At 38.8% G+C, this 24,183-nt stretch overlaps 1 protein-coding gene across 3 annotated transcripts in view; it reads right to left on the bottom strand.

Annotated features, from left to right (window-relative positions):
- The window catches only part of LOC308056270 (uncharacterized protein), a 70,661-nt gene that overhangs the window by 37,067 nt on the left and 9,411 nt on the right, over positions 1-24,183 (bottom strand). For 2 of the 3 annotated variants that reach the window (XM_080371354.1, XM_080371353.1), the window contains exons 1-7: positions 22,497-24,177; positions 18,992-21,472; positions 16,380-16,562; positions 12,830-12,997; positions 11,029-11,130; positions 4,813-4,923; positions 1,803-1,981 (exon numbers count right to left, since the gene is read on the bottom strand). In XM_080371354.1, the coding sequence (XP_080227480.1) occupies positions 1,803-1,981; positions 4,813-4,923; positions 11,029-11,130; positions 12,830-12,997; positions 16,380-16,562; positions 18,992-21,472; positions 22,497-22,608 (3,336 nt within the window). In that variant the 5' untranslated portion in view covers positions 22,609-24,177. Of the gene's footprint in view, positions 1-1,802; positions 1,982-4,812; positions 4,924-11,028; positions 11,131-12,829; positions 12,998-16,379; positions 16,563-18,991; positions 21,473-22,496; positions 24,178-24,183 lie in introns of those variants that run through there. The other variant, XM_080371355.1, reaches the window with a different exon arrangement.

The raw sequence follows: 24,183 nt of genomic DNA on the forward strand, positions 1-24,183 counted from the left end.
CAAGATCTCAAGATCTTTCAGGTAAAAATAATTTGGTTTCTAGTTTCTAGTCCTTTTTTACTAAAAAGGAGAAATTTTCAAGTGAGGATTTCACTGGAGTGGCTCTACTATTCATGTGAAAATGACCAAACAGGCTAATATATATGAGCAAAAAATGAAATACAGAGATGGGAGATTGATGTACGAAATGGAGATGACAGTAGGGAAAAATCAATCTGAAGGTTCATTCACGATCAGGAGCAAAGCTACTAGTATCAGCTTCCCTATTGTTTTCTGTTGTTTGAACTTCCTTTACACCATCTTGTTGTCTACATTGTATCCATGTTTATTGCAAAATTGTGCTGGTATGTCTACATATGTATGTGTATACATGTACATCTACATCCTTCATATGCTGAGTTGACCAAAAGGTGTGTGACCCTGCTAGCAAAGGTAAAAACTATTTACAGGGCAAGGACTTGGTGCTATGCTTAGGTTTTCATGTGTTTTTTGAATAAGGGTGGACACGGGTGTATTTCACTGGTACGTGTTCAACTTGTGTGTTGGAGACAAACCCATTTCTACCTGTTTCTAGCCAGGTGATATTTCCACTGGTGCCTTTCCTAGGTTAGCTAGGAGATACCCTGGAAGCTGCATGGGCTGCTTCTAGTGATAAATCCCTCACCAAGGCAAATTTTCTCAGCTTCATTAAGTTTTCTTGAAATCAGGTTAAAATGTATGCTAAGTGAACCTTTTCTACAAGCTGTAAAATGTTTTACCCTAAAAAGCCCTGAACGGACTAGTCTTTGAAATCAACCTGATTTTATAGATGTAAATTTATCAGTGAATAACTTCATCATGAAACTACACAGGAGAAGGGATTAGTAACTTGTAATTACATGCAGCACCTGCTGACTCACAGACTACAGTAAAACACGATTGTAGGGCAGGTGAACTCACCGGCTCCGCTGTGGCTGGGGCTGTGAGCCGTGCCCACTGCCTGCTGCTGCCGTCTGTGCCCCCCAGACCCAGAGATACTCATTTGAATGCTTCAAGGGATTTTTTTCCCTCTTTTTTAGTATCTTGTCTTTATTTATTAGTTTATTTAGTGGTGAGTAACTGAGAATACTGAAAAGTTTGTAGCTGAGGTAACTGTGAAGCCACTGATTTAGGGCCACTAAGACTCACTATACAACTAGAGGGCTGTAAATTATGCCATACCAAAATGGAGCCTCAGGATAAAGCCTAGTAAAGTATTTCTCTTCATGAAGTACCTGTTTTACTCCTTTTTTGGATGTCTACTGTTAGATGAAGTTAAAGAAGTAGTAAGTACTATACAGGTCCCTGCTCACATGACAGTGAATGAAGCGCTAAGCAATGCTACTCTGAAGAAACTGAGCCTTCCCAGTACTCTGTGCAGGTCTATAGCTTATTCACACACACACAGAAATATCATGGTCATACCTGTTTAAGAAAATACATATAATGGTAGATGGAATACAGAGCTCCTACACATCTAAAGCTACTTCATCTCATCAAAAACCTCCTAGAGCCTATTCAGTTCATAGCCTTCTTGATGATCAGAACTAAGAGATTAAATGTAAATCCATAAAAGCCTGACAGGGTCTATGCCTATGACTAGGATATAGGAAGGCAGAACTACTCAACAAGCCTCTTTTATATACTGCATACAAAAACATCTTCAGTGCTGCTGTTATTCTGTAAATACAAGCCAAGATAACGATCTGAAAATCTTGAGCACAACAGTGCTACACTTAACGGTTCAGGACACAGGTTGTTTCCTCACCAGCCTCTATCCTTACCTTCTTGTGTTTGTAATAATGCAGGTAGCCATTATGTTTCAGCACAAACCACCTCTTTCTCCAGCCCTTCAGTATCGCTGACTGTGTTCGTTTATGCAAATATCCTCTGCAGGTAGGTCTGGGGGTGTTGGGGTAACGGCTGATATCTGATCCCACCACCATAGTCAGGATATCAGGACCTAAAATATTACATAAAGAATGTGAAAACATAGGTCAAAACAATAGTCCAGTCTGTCAATATTTTTGGATACCCCTATAGCGTAGGGAGGAGGAAGGCAGTATCCTATCCTGTGCCCTTCTCCCAGTGTAGCTTCTGGAAGCAGCAAGGAGCAAAGCAGCCTAGGAAATGATGAATTATATCAAGTGATATCTGGCCTTCTTTCAACAGAAATTCAGGAATGAAACTAATTTTTTGTTAAGGACTAGTAATGGAGCCAGCTTTCTGAAGATACCTCTTAAAACAGTTTTTGTGACCCACCTTTGCATAGGTGCTTGTATATTTTATCAGTTTAGAGAAGTGGTTGGATTTCATTGCTCAAATGTGTGTACATAAATTGGAGTTTGTACAAAAGTTGCTGAGAATGCTCTTAGGGGCACCTTCAGCCTCTGTTATCTTACTCATGCTCTTGAAAGTTCTTTCTTTTCTATGTCTTGAAGTCTACTAACATTTTCTGCTAACTGTACCCCTCACTAAGGGGGACTTGCTGTTGGAGGCTAACCTATTGTGGTGGTGCATCTCGTCCCCTCCCCTGGGACACTCTATGATCTCAGGAACTGACATTACGTCTTCGCTTCTGTGTAGTGAGTTGGGTGGTTAAACATCCCATGACCACACTAGCAACAACTCTTGCATGACTGAGGTGGGAAACTGCAGTGGCTGTACTAGCAGCTTTCCTTATCTGAGCACCACCACCACCTGACAGCCATGAACATCCCTAAACAAGCCTGGGAACACTCTTCATTACGACTCTGAGTAGTACGATACCACCACCACCAGTGGAATTTTTAAAAATTTCCATTAGTTACTGAATCTGATATCAGCCAGGATGGCTAAAGCCAATAATCTCCAAATCTATAAACAGTGGGGCTAAGTGAGGCCATTTGAGCTCTTCTGGACTACAATGTGCGGTGAAGAGCATCTCCCTCTGAGTAGGGTGCCTCTCAGAGCTTGCAAACTCCCAAGTCTGCGATACTAAGGGTACCGTTGCTGAAACCTGACAATGGGGCCTGGGCTGATTTTCCGGCTTCTCAGGGCTCAACCCTTCATGCGATGAGAAATGCAAAAGCATTCAATGTCAGTATTTCACTGAACTTGAGGGGAACTTTTAACAGGTATACCTTTGTACATGTATCTATACTTGTGTTCCTTTGTGTCTGTGTCTGTGTTCCTGTGTGTGAATTGATTTTATAACTTCATAATAAGTGTAGTACAAGTATTAACATTTTTAATTAATAGTTAAGCCACTTTTATAATTTAAGTAAATCGTATTTGAATTACCTTGTAAATGATAAATTCGTCAATGACTAAGTGCCGCTAAAATCCTATGATCAGCCTTAAACTGGATACTCCTTACATCATTTAGAAACTAACTATTGATCAGGTCCAACACTAGGATTGGATCTAGCCACACCTAAACTCTATGAAGAGTTTAGAAAGCAAGAGGGTCTACTCTGAACCTTGGACTCAATGGGAGGGTCTCCCTAACTCTTACATTTTTAGTCTCTGTGTAAATCATTCCAGCTTAATTTTAATATTATTTTTCTTTGTGTGATTTATCTGTGTAGTAAGTAATAGATAACCTTGGCATTGAACTTTTTGAAGTTGCACTCTAATGAATTCCTATTAAAACTTTTTTGCTCATACCTTTAATGGTGACTCTTTGAGGACTTAACCTAAACCACTCATTTGTGACACCTGTGCTGAAGTGCCTACTTACCATTTGCAAAAGCTAAGTGCTCAAAGGATGTTACGTTGTAAGATTGTTTAGAAATGTGTTATTGTCATCAACAATGAGGTACAATTTCATAAAATTCACTGATGTTATCTATCAATACATCTATGGTTTTGACACTAAAGGCCTGAAATTCTGATTATATCAGATACTACTTCAGAGTAGATGGCAACACCTTAAAGAGGACTGAGAAATGTGACTGTGACACATTCTTATTTGCAAAACATTTGCTGGATTACTCTTTTGGGGACATTTGACTTTGGGAATGCTGTCAGTGTGCCAAGATTTAGGCCAGGGGGTGTTCTCTGAGGAGTTAAAATACTCAGTAATCAAGGATTTATCTGCTAAAAGACTCGTCATACTCAAATATAACAGCGTGAATGGCACCTCTATAATTAAAGAACTTGGTATGTGTCAAGTTAAATTTGTTACAGCCTTGAAAAAGCATTTTAATTTATTGAATTTCCCGTGAGCCCTTGTCAAAACCATATCTGGGATAAATGAAAGAAACGCAGTAGATTAACTTTCAGCATGCAAACATGGGTATCTTTGGGCTTTAGTCATCACAGTTCTAGGAAGAATATGCATGATTAATATTGCTGACTCCTTGTTACTGTGGTGCTGCAACAGGATGCCTCATGAAGTAACCTGTCTGCTCTCCTGATCAGACTTCAGGTCTTGGTGACACAGAAATAACTACTGGGTGCACTGAACCGAGCTGTGAAGTCTTTTCCTGAGGAAGCATAAGGCATAAATAAGGTATTGGTGTCTCTGCAGTTGCTTTCAGAACTTTCTCAGTCACTTTCTTTAGGGAAGGAGAGCCAAAAGCCTTACTGTCATGTGTGCACTTTGGGAAATACTTTGTATGTCCTTTTTCTTCTGTGTTCCTAGCAAGATCTAGATAAAAAAGTGATTTAGGCAATACTACTGTATTAAATACTAATGCATTAGACAATTAAGATTTCTATTGCATCTGTCACCCAACTTGTCTGGATGTATTTGGAGCATTGCACAGCAATCCTGACCATCTGAATAATTTATTGTGATCTCAAACTTACCTTTCCTTGCCAGATTGGCAGCTTCTGAATGTGGCATGCTGGTGACATCAGTTCCATTGACTGCTATCAGGATATCCCCAACCTGAAGCCCTGCTTCTTCAGCTGCACTGTCTGGAATTAAAATAAACCAAATACTTTATTCAGAGTTAAGACATCAAACATGCCTATGTGATCGAACTCTTCTAGTAAAGCAGGTATCTGTCTAACCAGTCACGAATTATGATTTGGGGCCTTTGTGATGTCAGCTTAGAAGTAGAGCAAGTTTTTCTGAGCAACCTGTTAGCTGTCTGTAAGTGAAACTTCAGGATTTAGATACTGATTCAACACTATATAATCACTGAGAGCGGAGAAATTTCATTAAAAACACTTTAAGATGCAAATAGGCATTTCAGTATCTAAGGGTTTTGGCCTAAAGTACAAACAAAGACCTGGTGCAATGTTTAGTAAAGTCAGTAGAAAAAACATCTATTCTTCTGGTGAGCTTCGGATTTAAAACCAAAAGTCTGCTTTCTCTGCTGATATTTCTTCTGCCGGTTAACAGAATTTGGCTATACTATTTTATGGGGTTTGTCTTTAGGAGGAAATAACATAGTAAGTTAACAAAGGGTCAATGAAGGAGGGACTGAATCAGGTTTGTTAATATATCAACCTTTTGTTTATTTGTTAACTGTTGCAAAGCACGTGCAGTCCTATAGGGCTCAGGCAGATGCCAGTGAGGAATGGAGGCAAATCAGGGAAGTGACACATATGGTCCATTCATGGGCATCAATATGCAGTTACTTAAATCCCAGTTACAAATTTCTTGGAGTTTTTTCCTTCTCCTTTAGAATTAAGCATTCCTAATGCACTGTGAAAAAATTGGTTTTGGAAAATACTGTTCCATGTCCATACTATTTCATGTATATTTTTAAAGATTTTGTACCCTATCATGTAGTAAATGTGATCATTCAGTGTATTTCCGAGGATGCTTAGAAGTTGTAGGGAAAAGATTTGTAAAAGCTTAATAATAAATAGGCACAAAAAAGCCATGGTTCACTCTGATCTTTATTACAAATCATTCACAAATGCCAGCACATTTTGGTTTGCACTGGCTTTCAGGATCTCATACAAGAATTTATGATCATAAGCAGTCTCCAAAATATTAATAATGTCTCAGAGTGCAAACAAAAAAGGGATACAAATGCAATTTTAAAATTTGGTTTAATGAAATTAGTCATATTTTGAGAAAACAGAATTTTACTAGAAGTTTGCCTGTAAAAAAGAATTTATTTTTTTTGTGGTTGCTTTTTTAAAGCAACTGCATTTGAAAACAAGACATACAAATAAACAACAGGAGTGATATACAATGTGAGTAGCTATGTTTAATTTTCATTAGTAAGTTACAGAGTTAAATTGGTATGAATTAGGGCTAATGTTGCATAAATGATCTATGGTTTATTTATATTTAGCTAAAAAACTTTCCCACATTCTAATTTGAAAAACATCTTTAGAGGTTATCTTCTTTGATGAAAGAACTCTAAAGGAATCTGTATGTTTACAGATGGGAAACCATCTGAAACTTTTAATGCTAGAAAGAAGAAACATTTTATTGCAACAGAGATAATTTCATATCAATGGGTACAGGAATTTCCAGCAATCTGCTAAAACCAGCTAGTTGTCCAAGCACAGACACATGGACACAGTTGTGCTATTTGGACAAATGATGGCTGAGCCCAGTAACGTTCTTTTCCTTAAAATAATCAGCAACGAAAAATACTAATCTTTAACCTTGTAGTCAAAAGTTACATTCTAATAAGATGAGCAGAACAATTTTTTTCGTTCAAAATTACTTTCTCAGATTCACAGTAAATCATTTTTCACAGAAGTTATTAGGCACAAGGAGTACAAAAAAATGTTCTGGAACAAAATTAGGTAGCTGTTTCAGGATGAAGAACATTACACAGCCACTTTAGCCACAATTTAACTTTACTAATTCTTTTGTAAGTATTTTTATAGTATTTTTCCTTTTATATATATATATATAAAATATATCTTTTTATAGTATTCTGCAGGCAAAGTTTTTTAAATATACATTATTGGCAAAGCTTCAATTGATAATGGAAATTCCTGATTATATTCAGACATGTAAAAATAAAATGATGTCTAGGATCCCGTGTCAAAAATTGTTTATTTTCATGTAGTTTACATAGAATCATAGAATGATAGAATCATTTAGGTTGGAAAAGACCTTTGAGATCATCAAGTCCAACATTAACGGAGGACTGTCAAGTCCATCACTAAACCATGTCCCCAGGCACTGCATCTATGCATTTCTTAAATACCTCCAGGGATGGTGATTCCACAACCTCCTTGGGCAGCCTGTTCCAGTGCTTCACCACCCTTTCTCCAATCTAAGCCTTGAGGTAACTTGAAACTGTTTCATCTTGTCCTGTCACTTGTCTGGGAGAAGAGATCTACCCCCACCTGCTTACAGCCTCCTCTCAGGTTGCTGCAGAAAACAATAAGGTCTCCCTCAAGCCTAGCTCCTCTCCAGACTAAACAACCCCAGTTCCCTCAGCTGCTCCTCATAAGACTTGTGCTCCAGACCCTTCACCACCTTCTTTGACCATCTCTGGACATGCTCCAGCACCTCTACAGCCCTCTTGTACGGAGGGGCCCGAAACTGAATACAGGGTTTGAGGTGCGGCCTCACCAGTGCCCAGTACAGGGGGGTGATCACTGCCTTGGTCCTGCTGGCCACACTGTGTCTGATACAAGCCAGGGTGCTGCTGGCCGCCTGGGCCCCCTGGGCACACTGCTGGCTCCTGCCCAGCCGGCCGTCACCCAGCACCCCCAGGCCCTTTCCCACCAGGCCCTTTCCAGCCGCTCTGCCCCAGCCTGTAGCGCTGCGTGGGGCTGGTGTGACCCACAGGCAGGACCCGGCACTGAGCCCTGCTGAACCTCACACCACTGGCCTGGGCCCATCGCTCCAGCCTGCCCAGGTCCCTCTGCAGAGCCTCCTGCCCTCAGGCAGATCCACTCACCTCCCAGCTTGGTGTGATCAGCAAACTCACTGAGGGTGCACTTGATCCCCTCATCCAGATCATCAATAAAGACATATTAAACAGAACTGGCCCCAGTACTGAGCCCTGGGGAACTCCACTTGTGACTGGTCACCAACTGGATGTGACTCCATTCACCACCACTCTTTGAACTTGGCTGTCCTGCCAGCATTTTACCCAGCATAAAGTATACCCATCTAAGCCACCATGGGAGATGGTGTCAAAGGGTTTACTAAGGTCGAGATACACAACATCCACAGCGTTTTCCTCATCTTCTATGTGGGTCATCTTGTCATAGAAGATCAGTTTTGTCAAGCTCAACCTGCCTTTCATAAACCCATGTTGGCTGGGCCTGATTCCCTGGTTGTTCTGTGTGTGCAGCATGAAGGTGCTCAGGATGATCTGCTCCATAACCTTTCCTGGTATCGAGGTCAAGCTGACAGGCCTGCAGTTCCCCAGATCCTCCTTCCTGCCCCTCTTGTAGATGGGCATCACACTGGCTAACCTCCAGTCTTCTGGGACCTCTCCAGTTAGCCGGCATTGTTGATAACTGATGGAAAGTGGCTTGGAGAGCTCCTCCATCAGGTCCTTCAGTACCTTCAGTACCCCCAGTCCCTCAGTACCCTTTGACTCCATAGACTTGTGTGTGTCTAGGTGGAGCAGCAGGTCACTAACTGTTTCGTCCTGGACTGTGGGGATTTCATTCTTCTCCTCCTCATCCCTGTCTTCCAGCTCAGGGCACTAAGTACCCTGAAATTAACTGCTCTTACTATTAAAGACTGAGGCAAAGAAGGCATTAAGTACCTCAGCCTGTTCCTCATCCCTTGTGGCAGTGTTCCCCACCACATCCAATAAAGGATGCAGGTTATCCTTGGCCCTCCTTTTATTTCTAATGTATTTGTTAAAACATTTTTTATCATCTTTTATGGCAGTGGCCAGCCTGAGTTCTAGCTGGGCTTTCATCTCTTTGATCTTCACGCTTCACCTCACAACATCCTTGTGATCCTCCAGAGCTGCCTGCCCCTTCTTCCAAAGGTGGGAAACTCTCCTTTTTCCCCTGAGTTCCAGCCAAAGCTCTCTGTTCAGCCAGGCCAGTCTTCTCCTCCATGGGCTCATCTTTTGGCACATGGGGACGGCCTGCTCCTGTGCCTTTGAGACTGCCTTCCTGAAGAATTTCCAGCCTTTCTACACCCCTTTGGCCCTCCAGGACTGTCTGCCAAGGGACTCTGTCAACCAGGCTCTTACATAGGCCAAAGTCAGCACTCTGGAAGGTCAACATAGCGGTTCTACTGACTCCCCTCCTTACTTCTCCAGGAATCAAAAAATCTATCATCTCATGATTGCTCTGCCCAAGACGTCCTCTGACCACCACATCACCCACCAGTCCTTCCCTGTTTGTAAGCACCAGGCCCAGTGGGGCATCTCCTGTGGTTGGGGCACTGACCAGCTGTGTCGGGAAGCTGTCTCCCACACACTCCAGAAACCTCCTAGACTGTTCCCTCTCCACTGTGTTCTATTTCCAGGAGATATCCAGTATGTTGAAGTCCCCCATGAGAACAAGGGCTAGCAATTTTAACAGTAAAAGATTACAAGATCCTTTGATGAACAATAGGTATAGCTATATAGAAAGTAAAGGAATCACTTCCAACATTTGCTCTTATTTCTTTTGAATAGGTCTGTCCTTTGCCTGAGTTCTTCTTTTAGACTGAAGGCTTTATTTTTAGTGCTTAATAAGTAGAACATTTGCTCTGAGGCCACAAGTTAGAACTACTTTCAGAACTGAACAGCAGTATCATGTAAAAAGCATGACTGAAGTATAAATCTATGTTCAGATCTTAAGGGAATTCATGGGTTTCTAATACGAGTCTCAGTAATGCAAGTGTCAGGAAGGTGTTGACCTTTTCAGGTATGTAATTTTTTTTTTCTCTGCATGTTGCTCCCTTACTCAGATTTCTGGCTTTTCTGATCTTCTCTAGTGGAGTTTAATGATGGCCATATTTAGTAGCTCAGAAGTCAGATTTTAAAACGATGGGTTCAGCTAACAGATTCATAGACCTCTGAATTCACAGCCTTTCCCAGCATCGTCAGGAAGCTGGACCATATAATACGTAAGGCTGGTAAAGTGACAGACGTATTCTTAGATGCCTTGCTAGAGGACATGCACTGGCATACTTGGTCTAGGATGAGATTTTTCATTATATCTGCCTTTGGTAGTAGAAATCTGTCAGAGACTCCTGTATCTTATGCTCCTTCTCTAATTCTGCTGTGTCCATCCTGAGATGCAGACAGCAGTACAGCAACCAGTACTCTAGATTTGGGTGAACTAAGCTTTTAGGTAGCAGCAAAATAACTCTGACTGCCTGTGTCTCATTCTTACTGCTATCACTGATGGAGCAAGCTTTCAGCCAGATTTCTGAGCTGCTACTGCACACAGAGCTGATGATTTCAAAGGCCCTTCAGTGGCGACTCCCAAGATCTCATTTCTGAGCATAAATGCCAATACCATGTTCTCCATCATGTAGGCATGGTATAATTTCTCTCTAGAGGCATTATCTTACACTTCATCTTTGTTGAAATTCATCTGCCATTTTTTTTGCTCATTCACTCAGTTGTGTGAGTTTCTTCTAGAGTTCCTCACAATCATTGGAATATCCTGCAGAAGTTAACAGCACACTGTTGAGATTTATAGGTGGCTCAATGGAAGCCCATCCAAGCAGAAGTGTCCCTGGCTAATAAGACTTTACGAAATGTTGTTATGAGGATCACTGCATCCTCCATTTCATTCTTAAAGGCCTGTTGTCATTATGGATGTCAGTCTCCAGAAGTTCTAGACTTCACATTTGGAGAGAGACTGGATGTAGGCATTTGCAGGAGGTATCAACTGGCTTCAAAGGACACAGAACAGTGACGTCCACAGTTTACTTACAGGCATAAAGGGGCCCTAAGGTAGTTTGTCATGGGCAATTCAAGCACATGTTATTAAACACTTTACACCGACTAATTATGGAAATTATTTATGTACATCTATATTATATATTATTATTGAAAGATGTTATATATTATGTAGATAATATTTACTAATATTATACTATTAGTATATTAGTATTAGTAAATATTATATATTTATTTTTATACATTTTCATAAGAGAAGTTAACTTGTACAAATATAACTTACTTGTGTCAACTTCAGTCACAAGGATAGGCTTTGAGAACTGGATCCTGAAACCCCAAGGGTAATTGCCAGTTCCTTTAGCAATCTTCACTGTTCTTTCACGAACTGCAGAATGGGAAAAAAGACATACCTTTTTCTCTACAAGTTAAGTTCAATTTAAAAAGCAGCAGCTTTTAAAACTCTTTATCTATAGACACTGACAGTTACTGATTCTGCAAAAGACTGGGATGTTTTCAGTACCAATCCTAGCTATTTGGTGCTGCTCCACTGCCACTGTGTATCCTGCTCATGCCACGATTGATCAAGTACGATTCATGTTAGGGAAAAGACAGACAGCATCTATGAAGTGTACTATCATCAGAAGTTTAAGTGCCTGTATTTTGTAATGAAGAGGTGGAGAATCATTGAGATATTCCACTCTATTGACAGTTTTCTGTCAATAAATATGCTCAAGAAAAGTGCTGCTGTGCTCTGTGTCAAACTTCTAAGCTGCAAATGCAAAATCCACTCTAAATTATCAAATGAGCTTAAATCTGTTTTTTGCAGTTTCATTCTTTTTATGTTTTAGAAGGTCTTTAACTTTTGGATAACAGTTGTTTCTTTCCCTTCATCTACATTTCCCTGTCCACTCTCCACTCCCACTGCCTCCCAGCTCTCTAGTCTAACCCCCGGCGACACTGCCATCTCCTGCCACTAGTGGCTGTTCCCACGTGAAGTGTCTTAAGTCAGCACAACTTAATCAGCCTCAGTAAAAAGCAATATCAGGGTCTAACTGACTGCTTTGAACCTTCTCTCAGAGTCTAGTATTATGTGTGTCAAATGATCTGGCTTGTTAGTAAATCTTATACTCATGAAGATTTAAGTGTAAATTTGAATTCTCAGTGTCTGATTTTTATAATTTGACTGCCTTACTGTGTTTGTTTAATGGAGGCCAATTTAATAATAATTTATGACAGCTGTTTTGTCTTCAAATTGTGTAATATTTGGAAGGTAGAAATTACTTTAAAAGTTGTTTCACTAGCAGGCCAATTGATGTTACCTGTCTTTTTAAAAGAGCATAGATACTTCAATACCCACTTTAATTATCTTCCTGAACTTCTGAACTGTCCCCTGGGAAAAGAGACAACCAAAATGGCTCTGCAGAATATTCTCACATATTTTAAGGGAGATTTTTCATATCTGGAGATGTATAGAGGACATTTGTTTTCTTTTACATTGTGAATGATTTATGAGCTCCAGCAAAGAACTATCACATAGAAGGCTACATAGGTGTTCCAGTTTGTCTTAGTTCTTTGAACTGTGCTACTTTTCAGTAATTTAACATTTGAAGAGTGAGGGAGGACATCCTATCCCCCTGCAAAAGTTATTCATCATATGTGTTTGCAAGACAAGGTTTAAACTACAAACAGAACAACGCTTCATACAGCAAACGGTTCTTTCTGAATCTACTATATTTGAAAGTTTGATGGAGATCAGATTTTATGATTATTATAATACTTTATGTCTATAAATAGTTCTCTATGATTTTTTCATGCTTGAAGAAGTTATGAAATTACATTGCTTCTGCCCTTATCCTGTAGCAAGAGAAAAGGTTTAATTATGACCTTTTACCAGTATCAGTTTTGTCAAGTAATTATGACATTTTGCAAGACAGTAGCTAAATAAGAACTACTTTATGTTTTTTTTATAACCTCTGTCTTCAGTGTGAATGTCTTCTCCAAAATGTTGACCCCTGGAATCTTCAGAGTGCCCCAAATAAATAAATTTTAATGACATTTATTACCTGTTGCTTTAGCTAACTTACTTGCCACTGGTCTAGGCCTTTTGCTGAGACATCTAGGACTATTATCCGGAGAGACATCATCTCCTCTGAAAACCCAGGAAGCAGAATGAAAGATTTCTGTATAAAAACCTCTGTCCTCATTTTCAGAATGTAGTCCCAGCTCTACTGACCGAGCGTCCTCTGAATTTACTGTCATGATGATAAAACAGGTAAAAGTAATGTCAGTAGGGAAAATGCATGAAGAATAACAGACCCCAGCCAGTCAGCATGAAAGAAGTGCCACAAGCTTCTTAATTAACTGTTTGTAATATCTGTTCTTAGTTCTGCAATTTTGCTGGTGTTAAAAGGGCAGTTTGCAAACACATCCAAATATAAGAACACAATATTGGATGCTATTGGATGTTGAACTTGCATGCCAAGTGAAGTCTTAATGCAAATGGTCAAAACAGGAGCTGCACCTCTTTAAAAGAAGTCTGGCTTTAGGCAATTGTTAACCTTTTCTGTGCAGCCTATTTGATTAGGAAACCAAACACATTTTCTAGAAATTGAGTATGAGTTCAGTGTGTATGGAAAGACAAAAGGGAAGCTGAAAAGTAACTGGCACAACTGAGGTAATGATGACCATATTTGCTCTTCGCTTAATTTTAGTTTTTCCAGATGTGTATATTTAGTTTTATTAAAAAGGAGGTGAGGAAAGAATAGTTTTGGGTGTTTGTTTTGTTTTGGCTTGGTTTTAAATATAGAACTTCTGGCTTGTCCTAGGCTCCTGATTATTTATATGATGTTACATGTGTTATGAAGATTTTGAGATTTACATTTTATATTAATGTACAATCATGATGTTTTGCACTCAGTCCACTGACTCAAACCATGTCACATAACATGGAGTTGGAGGAGAGCTCTAATTCTCTGCTAAAGGAAAAAGCAGTAACATTCAGGTTGTCAAGGAGATGGGGCATCAGGCCGCTGACCGTGTGACAGGCAGGCTGCAAACAGCAGTTACTGTGGAGAAAAAGGCTATGCAATGTTATGTCAATTTCTGAAGCAGACCAGGAGACAAAACTTCAAAGTTAAAACTGTGGATGGTGAAAGATATATAAAAGTATAGACCATCAGAGACTGTGCTGACAGATAGACTGAAAAAATGCTTTAGTATAAAGCGTTGTCTGAGAAGGAAAAATAAAATCATGTTTCTTTCAGTACAAAGTGCCTGGTATAACGCAGCTAGATTTAATGAAGCTGGAGAAAGGTTCTGTTTGCTTTGTTTATTCTGTGCTTGATGTGGCAATTATGCAGAATGATTTTCAGTTTAAAAACAGATACAATAAAAATTAACCTTTATTTAGCTTTGTTCTACAAGTTACTTCCTGATTTCGTCTAAATGGTGGTCTTCATTCACTTTTACAGTTCGTTTAATGGTGTCTATTTAGACAAAAGCTCCACATCCACTGGCTTCTCACTTACTGTGCAGGCAGTATGAGGTAACATGATTAACTGCATAAAAAATACTAGTAAATAAACAAAAATGAAGACATAAATAAAATCTACTGGACTGCTATGTTTAAAGCACATCTTAGCATGCTACCATGAACCTAGACAACCTAGACTAACACCAAACAATTCATTACAGCACAGTATTTTGCTGGTTTAATTTTGAATTGTTATAACTGTAGTACAGCCTAAAATGTGACAAATAGGCAAAACCAGAGAAATAAATGCTGCCATGCTGGCATTATGGAGTTATGCCAAGACATTTCTTGAATGTCTTCACCTTTCCCCTCCTTGAGTTTTTGTCACAAATGTCAAACTGAGCAGTTTTTGAGTGTCAGGAACAATCTGCAATTAGCTGCTTCTCAGCTCCTGGAAGTAAGCATGTAAGGAGCTGCTGCTTCCAAGTATTGATTAGAGCTGTCCCCAAGTCTGCAAACAGGGAACAGCCTAGCTACCAAAACAAAAGGGACTGAAGTCTCAGGCCTGTAGCATACTATTCAAAATGATACTAGGATTTGTGACAGAATTGCCTGCTTTCTCATCTTTTCTGGAGGCAACTTCATGTTCATGCTATGTGCTACCAAAAGCTTTGTCACAAAGAAAGCAATTCTACATCTTGCAGATTGGTCTTTTTTGATTCATTTGTTTGGTTTGGTGGCTTTAAAAAAATTATTTATTTATCTATTGTATATGTTGTCTATGAAACCAGCATGTGCCTGATAAAGTAAAAATTATTGTCGAGCTTTATATTCAAAAGACATCACTGTTGAAATCGATGAACAATTTATCTTGGTGTATGTATCTCCTGACAGGTTTGGTTTTTGAGCTCTGGTGGTTTGACACAGTGGCTTTCTAAGGTCCTTGCTGTGGACTTAGGATACTGCTACAGATAAATAGCTTTTTCATTTTCATGTGAAATGACAGTCATCTGTGCTGTTTTTAACAAGCATTAGAAACGTTGGGATTGACTCAGCTATGTGAACACAGGTGTCTAGTACCATGTTACATGCCTTAGGGTTTCTCACCTGCCATCCAGTTACTGCTTCAGAAAGGCATGGGTCCCCTTTAGGTCACATACCCCAGAATGCAATTGGTGTTCCCACTGGCGACTGACACCTATGTTTAGGCAGTGAATCAAGGCCCTGATGATGATGTAGGGCTTAACTCTGTAGTACAGGGATAGAACATGTTTACTGTTTATCTTGTATTGGACCCTCACTGAAGTCTTACAGCTGCCAGTCTTCTGAAGGCTTGCATTTAACATTTTCCAAAAAGGAGGTTATACATCTATAAATAAAATTTCCCATACCAAAAGTAACCATTATAGCACAACATATTTCCACAGGGAAGTGCACATTTCTTCATCTGCACAAAGTCCTTCTTACATTACTAAAATAGCAAAACAGGAGGCAAAGGCAGTGTGAAGTAAGAAGTACCACAAATGTTCTCTTCTAGACTGTGCAATCCTTTCTTGGGGACTCCATCTCCATGAAATGTAAATTTATTAAGCAGTTCAACTTTAAAATGCCTTCCCATGTGATTTAAGCTGATGAGTTTGGTATAGGCTCAAGCATATGGCAAGGTGACAGATTGCTTAATGAGACAGTTACAGGACTAACTGCTTCAGTAACTGGAGGGACAGTGAAGGACAATCTAGGCAACAAGCCTGAAGATAAAAGGTGGAGTAGGTGATTATTTTAGCGAGAAGGACTCTCAGCTCAACATGGCTTTGACATAAGCAAAGTAGGCATCAGGATTATGATTTCTGTTATACCCTCAAAGCTGCTGCCATAAGTGATTACCTGTCTGTCTACACTTAGAGCTTGTCTTAATGTTAGTTGCATATGAACAAGGATGGTACGATTATTTCAGTCAGATTGTTAACCTGATTGTATGAACAGAGAATATTAACTCCCATAGTGAGGAATAGTTCAATTGAATAAAACATGCTTGCTCATGATAATGAATAAGACAGAGACTCAGGTTATGAACTGAAGATCAGTTTCCTCAGCTGAAAACCCTGTCAGAATGTCAATCACATGAAGAAGAATGAATACAAGCATAAGACTGAAATACTCACTTGATCCCTCAGTGATTGTGCTGTTTATGGAGCTTCCTCCAGTTGAACTGCATTTTTTGCTGTCTTTGAACTGTTTGCGTCTCCTGGCCCACTGGTCTATTGCTTCTTCCTGGGAACTATCGCTTGCTCTGGTGTCTTTCATCAAAGGTAGCTTTCTGGTTTTATTCATTTCTGACTTCAAGTCTAAATTACAACCAGACACTGTTTGTGAGGAACGCGGAAGACACCTTTAACAACTACACTGTTTAAAATTTCCACATTCTAAATACAAGAATAACCTAACCAAACATATAAAAGAAAATACCAAGTAGTACTGAAAATATTAATAAAGTATGTATTTTAGACTAGTTGAGGTCTTCATGCAGAGAAAAGTACATGTAATTACCTTGTGGTAGTGGCATCTGTCGTACCTACGTAGCCATTTGTATAGCACCAGTTTTATGCAGAAACATGTAACTTGCTCATGGATTGTATTACAAGTGCTCATACATTTTTGAAGTGGTCAGCATGTAGATATATAAAGTGCTATTTAAATATTAAAAATCTTGCAAAACACACATGCAGATAAAAAGAGGATATACCTTTCTACTTTAGGTTTCTTTCCAGGTAGGGCCATATAAATCTATTTGTTGTATTACTATTTCAGATAAAACAACAATTGGAAAACAGACTTTGTGTTAGATTCTGTTCTGAAAATGCAACTGTACCCACTGGCAAGGGCAGATAGGGAGAAAGTGAGCCTAGCCTCAGCAGGCTCCCTAGAGGACTGTGTCAGTACTCTCTTGGCTCAATAACCTCTTTCTGGCTTCAGTTAGATCTTCATCACAGACCTGTGTCACTGAGCTCCTTTTCCAAGGCAGTTGACTAAAGTTGACATTCAGGAAACTTATTTCTTGTAGTGCTCTTGTACTGCTCTTTGCATAAGTCCTTGCCCCTCTGATAATAATTAAGTTGCCACAACACCAGAAGACTTGTAGATTGCCTGGATTCCCCTGTCCTGTTTACGACATATGCATCTGTACTAGATGCTCTCACTCTGTTGAAATAGCTACGTGTCCTTTCCAGCATCACTGAGCACAGGAAGTCCCACATCACCCCTTGTGCCCAATATCTTGACTGAGTAGGTCAGTATTGCCACATTACAAGTGGACTTTGTTTCATATTAACGAGTTTTAAAACAAGGTAGGGCCTCCACAGCGTTGCTAAGAATAATAACACAGATGAAAAATCAAAATACAAAATAGACCAAAAGGGGGCCAAAATTACCAACCAGGTGAAGTGATAGGTAAGAGAAAGAACACACATAGGTAATTCTTAGCAAGGGGTAAAAGGAAAGAGGAGAGAATATAATACAAATCCAAGAAATAGCTACACCTCACTTGTGTGCTGTGTGTCTAACCCCTGAGGTCTGAAGTGTAAGCCAAGATTTTTGAGCATGCAGGCTTCCTTGAGTGTCTTCTTTCTATATCTTGTTCTAAAGAGATTTCCATTTAATTAATTCTCTATGTATTTTAGTATCTTAGATATTGATCTATATAGCAATATCTAGCAATATAGTATATCTATATAGTATATATAGATTTCAGGCATTTTTGAAATTTCCAGTGCCGAACAAGATGACCTTGGAGAGATACCAGTATTTTCTGCAGATGTTGTGAACTAGAAAGAAAACTTCCTGATGTTTTTTATAATGATTCTTAAGTACATTTTCCCATGGTAAGGAAGTATGTATTTTTCAATAGTATAAAACTTCTAACCTCCAAACCTGCTGGAACTATTTTCTTCTGGAAAGGATGCTCTGAGTTGTATTTGCATATAATTTAACATTAAAAAAATAATTAAAATTAAAGTGTTTGGAGTGATATTTCAAACACACACACACACACACACACGTGTGTATGTACATATTCACGATGTAAAAAACTTACATTGTAGTGTGCAGTGTCCCAGCATGGTTTTACATTTTTATGATTCAAAACACTTCTTTTAAATGACTGGTTATGGATATGGGTAGGTAGATTACAGAAGGGACGACAGGAAATTTTCTAAAAGACTAGCTATCAAAAATCTTGTTCGTATGTAGTTTTCTTAACTACATGAAGAGAGGGGAAGAGAAGGTTAAATGATCCACTATGGTCATTCCATGACATGTAAAAGCTCAGCCAGAATTAGGACCAAGATGTACTTAGTATTATTTGCTTAGATCACATGGATTCCAGAAACAGATTTATGTGGTTTTAAACACTGACTAGAGCTCTGAGTTCATGCCACATGGCAACAGCAAAATCCCCTTCCTGTTTTGGTGTTTGTTTCTTTCATGAAGTGCATAGGATGGGCTGACTGTTTAATGTCAGAAACCCACTTCTTGAGCAAAGCTGCATTAAATTTTTCTTTATTTTTTGTATTTAAATTACTTGGCTCTACAAGATGGCTCCAGGGATCCTCAGCACAATAACTGCATATTATAACCAAATGACCAAGCATACCAATATAATCCTTTATAAAAGTTTTAATATACTTTTCCCATAAAAGATGTCACTAAAGCACTAAACCACCTGTGCAAAAGGTGTGTAACTGATATTAACTTCAAAAGTCTTATATAAAACACCTACCTTTCTGACTAATCTGTTTTACTGATGATGGGGGTATATCTGGATTCTGATGAAAATCTTCTTTCATTTCAATCTTTTTCTCAACTTCATAAGAATTGGATTTGGTTAACAGAGGTAGTTGATGTGCTCCAGGCTCTCCCCTTAAGCTATCATCTGTTGGCTCGTTACTGCAAAAGTTCTTTGGTCTTTCATTGACATCTGAATGTTCTGCCAGATTCTCTTTCCTTTCAGTGTAGGCTAAAGAGGTAGATGATATGGCAGCCTGTGCTGAATCATTATGACCATTGGATTCAACATGGATATGGCCAGATTTATCTTGTGTCTCAGGAAAGGTTTCTGATTCATTATTTGTGTTGTGCTCCTTGGGATCAAATAGCGAGGATGACAGCAAAAATTTTTCTTGTATACTACAGGGAAGCTTAGACTCTTTTTTCACTACAGAGCCAAAAGAATCAGCTATTAATTTAGTGTCACCTTGTATGAGTCTTCGTTCTAGTTCTCCAGTTATCACAGTCATCACTGACCCTCTCCTTTTCTTTGTTACCTCAGGCTCTGCAGGGCGTGGGTAAACCTTTTGCTGTAAAGCTGAAAACTGGTTTGGGGCACTTTCTGTAGATGCATAATTAGTACTTTCCTTGTCATTAGTAAGTGCATCTGAATGGCTTCTAGAATGTGGAGATATCTGTAGCAACTGAGCTTTGTTCTGCATTTCAACATGTTTTTCTAGGTGGTTGTACTCTGTTGTTCCTTCATCTAAAGCATCTTCGGTAGACTCAGAGTCTTCCTCCCATATAGCTACGTTTCTCAGAGGCTCCTCATGCCTGTTTTCTTTTTTCTCATTTATAGTACTGCTGGAATGAAGACTCTCCATTAATGTTTCTTCTGTTCCTTCACCGTGCCCCACATAGTCTGCATAGTCATTCAGTAAACAAGTGTCATCTAGACTTTCTTCAGGCTCAGATGGATAAATGGTAGTATTATGATCAAATGACATGAAAGCATACTGATATGAAGACTTAAGGACCCTCAGACTTCTCAGCGAGGAGTTCAAGTCAGGACACTTAGAAAGTTCTGTACAGCTGGTATGAACATATGAGTTCCTGTTATAGACATCTCCTGCTTTGGTCTCCTTAGGCAATACTTTTAAGGATGGCAATGAATAAAAGCCAGAATCCCTTCTGGGGTGAACTGGTGATGGTACATCAAGAGTAGTGTCTGGGAAAGACTTTCTTCTTGCTGGTTTTTGCCCTGTGCCTTTGCATTTGTCACAGTTGTTTCTCTCTTGACCTAATATGTTGCTCTTATTGATATGCTCCTTCCCAATGCTTGGGTTATTCAGGGTATTACTAGCTACAGGACAATTTGTATTATTTATTTTTGAGAAAAGTATTCTATCTTTTGAAAAATCATCCTTTTCATTGATGTGATCTTCATAGTCCTTTTTGTTATGTTTCCAGAAATAATCTTCTTCTCCCCAAATACTCAAGGCTGTAGAGACGCTGTCAGATTCCTTACTGTCATTAACAGGGTACAAAGATCCCCCCTCTGCAATTGTATCCAAATGCATTTTGTCACAGTCAGCAAATTCTTTAGGTGGAGGGAGAAGCATACATCCATCTGCAAATGCACAGTCTACTTTTTCATGAAAGCTAAAAGATGACTCACAATCTGTATTGCAAGGTGCCTCTGCTACAGAATAATCTATTTCACTCCAATACATATCTTCATGTTCTGTGTTGCCAGTTTTGCACTGTGCCTGATCACCAGGTTTGATGTTAAGCTTTAGATTTTTCTTTCTGCTGATACATTCCACTCTAATTTCCTTTGCTTCAATGTTCATTTTCAACGAGGCATTTTCGTTGATGGCACTTTGAGTTTTATGTTTATGCCCTTTATATTTCCCATTGTGTTCTGCTGAACAGCCAGTCGAAGAACACTGGTACTTTGAACATTTTGAACACTGGCTTTTCTGATATTGTCTTTCATGACAATGTTTATTGTTCTTTGAACTTTTCCTTTTTTCAGTTACAAGCTTTTTTCCAGAATCAAACAAAGAAACATTCTTGATTTCTACTTTCACATTAAAAGAACCATATTTAACTTCTGCTATAATTTTTCCAGTAGCCAAGCTGATGGACTCCGCAGAGTCTGGCTTGCCCCACAGTGTAATTTTTCCTGTAGATGAGCCCTCTGATTCACCAAAAGTTACTGTAGCTAGGAGTTCATCTTGCTGAGGAGAGAACATCTGAGTAGGGTAGTTCTTTTCCTTCTTTTCTTCTTTTTCACTGTCTGATCCATTATCAAGGTCTCTGTCTTCAGATGCATCTGAGCTACTCCGATTCTTGTTTTCATGATCTTTTCCATCTTCTTTAGCACCCTTTACATCCAATGGCTCAGTGAAGTGAGCCAGAGCCTCATCTGCTTTATTGTCAAGGCTTCCTACATTTTGCTGGCACTTACAAATGGGTGACAAGTGTTCATCTGATTTAAGGTAAAAAAAAAAGAAAACACATTTTCCCCATGATTTGGTAAGCAGTATCACAAATGTATGATTAACTTTGAGACACTTTCCATAGAAAGTGTCTATTATATCTTTAAGGTGCAGGGTATATTCCACAACATTATTTTTTCATTTCAATATTAAATTCTTTAGTCTTAATTATCCGGTAAGTACTGTGAGGTCACATATACAGGGTAGGCCATGTTAACTCACTCTGACTGGAAAAAAATTATATATTAACACTTTTTCTTTCTCAAAAATTTTACAGTTGTTAGAGGATGAGATATTCTATTTGTATATAGAAGGATCCACCCTTTTTACTTCCATTACTCCTCTCAGTATTTACTTTGTTCCTGTGAACACACTGGGACAATCAATATCCCATTGCATATTTACAGTTTTGAGTAAATTACATGGAACTTGACTTTTATAATCCTTTTACAGGTGAGCAAACAAAGGGATTAATGAATGTTGTCACAATCACACAGTAGATCATTGCCAGATTGCCAGGAGGTGTGAGCCATAGCTTGCTGTTCAAAGCAGAAGAAAATACTGTTTCCTGGCAGGGGCTGGACTAGGCAAGATTTCATGGCAATCTTACAATTACATAAAATTCTCCCTTGCTTGGGCTTTTTTTAGAAGAGGTCATGTGCATTAAAGGGTAACAGTTTACAGTGACATCTACCTAAGCAGAACTAGAACAAGCCATTAAACTTGGACAACATTGACAAATGTACAGCAAGAATGCTGAAAATGTGAGGCAATTAAACACCAACATCTTTGGAAAGACTTTGCCAGAGATAGCTAAGATAGAAGCTCAACTAAAATAAAACAGCTAGCCTCATCAAGACATCACCTGTATGTACCACACGTGAGCATAGACATTTCCAATTTGACAAACAGCTTTGGGCACAAAGATGGATTTCTGTCTTGATGAGTAAATGCAGAGTAACCTCCTATGTTTTTGATGTTTTTACGTCAAATGAAACATTTCTGTAAACTTACATTCTCTGGAATCAGAGCTCTTTCTGCCCTTGCAGCTTTTTCTTCTTTTTCTACTCATTTCTAAGAACTGAGGGCATCTGGGTTCCTCTCTTCTGTGTGGGAGGGAAAACATTGGATAATGAGAAAGTTTCTCTGGAATAATTTTGCTCTCTATCTCAGGCTTTCTAAGTTGGCTTTTCTCCCGTGTAAGAACTGACTGGTTACAATGAAAAATAGAAAAGTGCTAGAGGAGGTACTAACGCATCTGTTTTCATCTTTTGGTTATTTGGGACCACATTTGAAAAGTTTCCAAATAATAGCTTAAAATCAAGGTCTGATGATCTCAGCTATGGGGCCTGAACCAAAACTCTTCAAAGTCTTTGGGAGATTTGGGCAGTAGCTAAACTTTTCCAGCCTAAAATTTTATCTGATTCTGATTTTTAGAGATCATTATTTTGTTTTAAGCGTTCATTTTAAATTCAGTCTTATCTATATACATAATGAAATACTTAATAATAATTGTTCTTTCTCTGAGAAAAATTCAGACTTAATATAAGAGAATAAAAGGCCTCAGCTAGGACTAAGTGCACAGCTGAGCAGCATGCAGAGCAAAACAACCTGCATCTCACAGTCTGGGTTGTCCCTTGCATTTCTTTGTGGGAAGAAGAAAATTGCCTTTTTTCATGTCACAGGGGAACTTGTTAAATGTAAGATTAACTGTTAATTCTGACTTAGTATTGAAGATCTATTCCACTTAAAATCAAATGGCAATGGAAAACATCTAATAATTAATTTAAAAACATTATTAGTTTCCCAAAATCAAGAAAACAGAAATTTAAAAGTCTGTGTTTCTCCACAGGCCTGTGGAAAATTTCATTGTCTGAATATAACAGACCTTAAGAAATGTGGTATCAAAGGAAGCTCAGCCCAAGGGAGACATTACAGATTATACTATTTGTCTGCTTTAATAATTCAAGACACATGAATAATCCCTAAACCCCCAATGAGGATATGAGCTTTGCATCCATGTTTACTTAGTCATTTTCTTACAGGTGATCACTGAAGTGAGACCTTAAATTTATACTGAAGTGGGCAGAATAGCTGAAATCCAGAGTCATCTATCATTCCTATTGTGCAATGGGGCTGAATACTGGCTGAAGCCATGGTAGTGATGGAAAAGGTCTGTATCCTACAGAGCAGGGTTACTCTGTAGAAGATATCTAGCCAATTAGAATTGGCAGCATTTTCTGAGATTGATGTTTCCTTGGGAGATTGACCAAAACTCACAACCAGGTTGTTTTTTTGTTTGTTTTTTACAGTATTAAAATATAATGAAAATACTCAACTTCCCAAAATGACTCAATGTGTTAAGATTTGCTTCTGTTTATTTAATCCAAAGATTTTCTATTGTATTCTGAATGACATCAGAATAGACAATTCACATTGTTTGAAATGAGAAGTATTCAAACTGCTAGTACATCATTGAGAGAGTCTTGAAAACCAGTAGAGTTATGTTGGGAAAAATCAACTGACTGCAAGTGCTACTAGTCATAATAATCTTTAAAGGATCATTCATCAGTACATCAAATATGTCATTGTGGAAAGAGCATGAATGTATTTTCCAGGCTGTGAACTTACCTGGTATAAAAGGGAAGTATGGATTTTGTTATAAAAATGAGGATTAGGATAAAGCCATTTAAATCATTGC

This window comes from Falco punctatus, assembly GCF_963210335.1.
Source record: "Falco punctatus genome assembly, chromosome: Z".
NCBI classification, from domain to species: Eukaryota; Metazoa; Chordata; class Aves; order Falconiformes; family Falconidae; genus Falco; species Falco punctatus.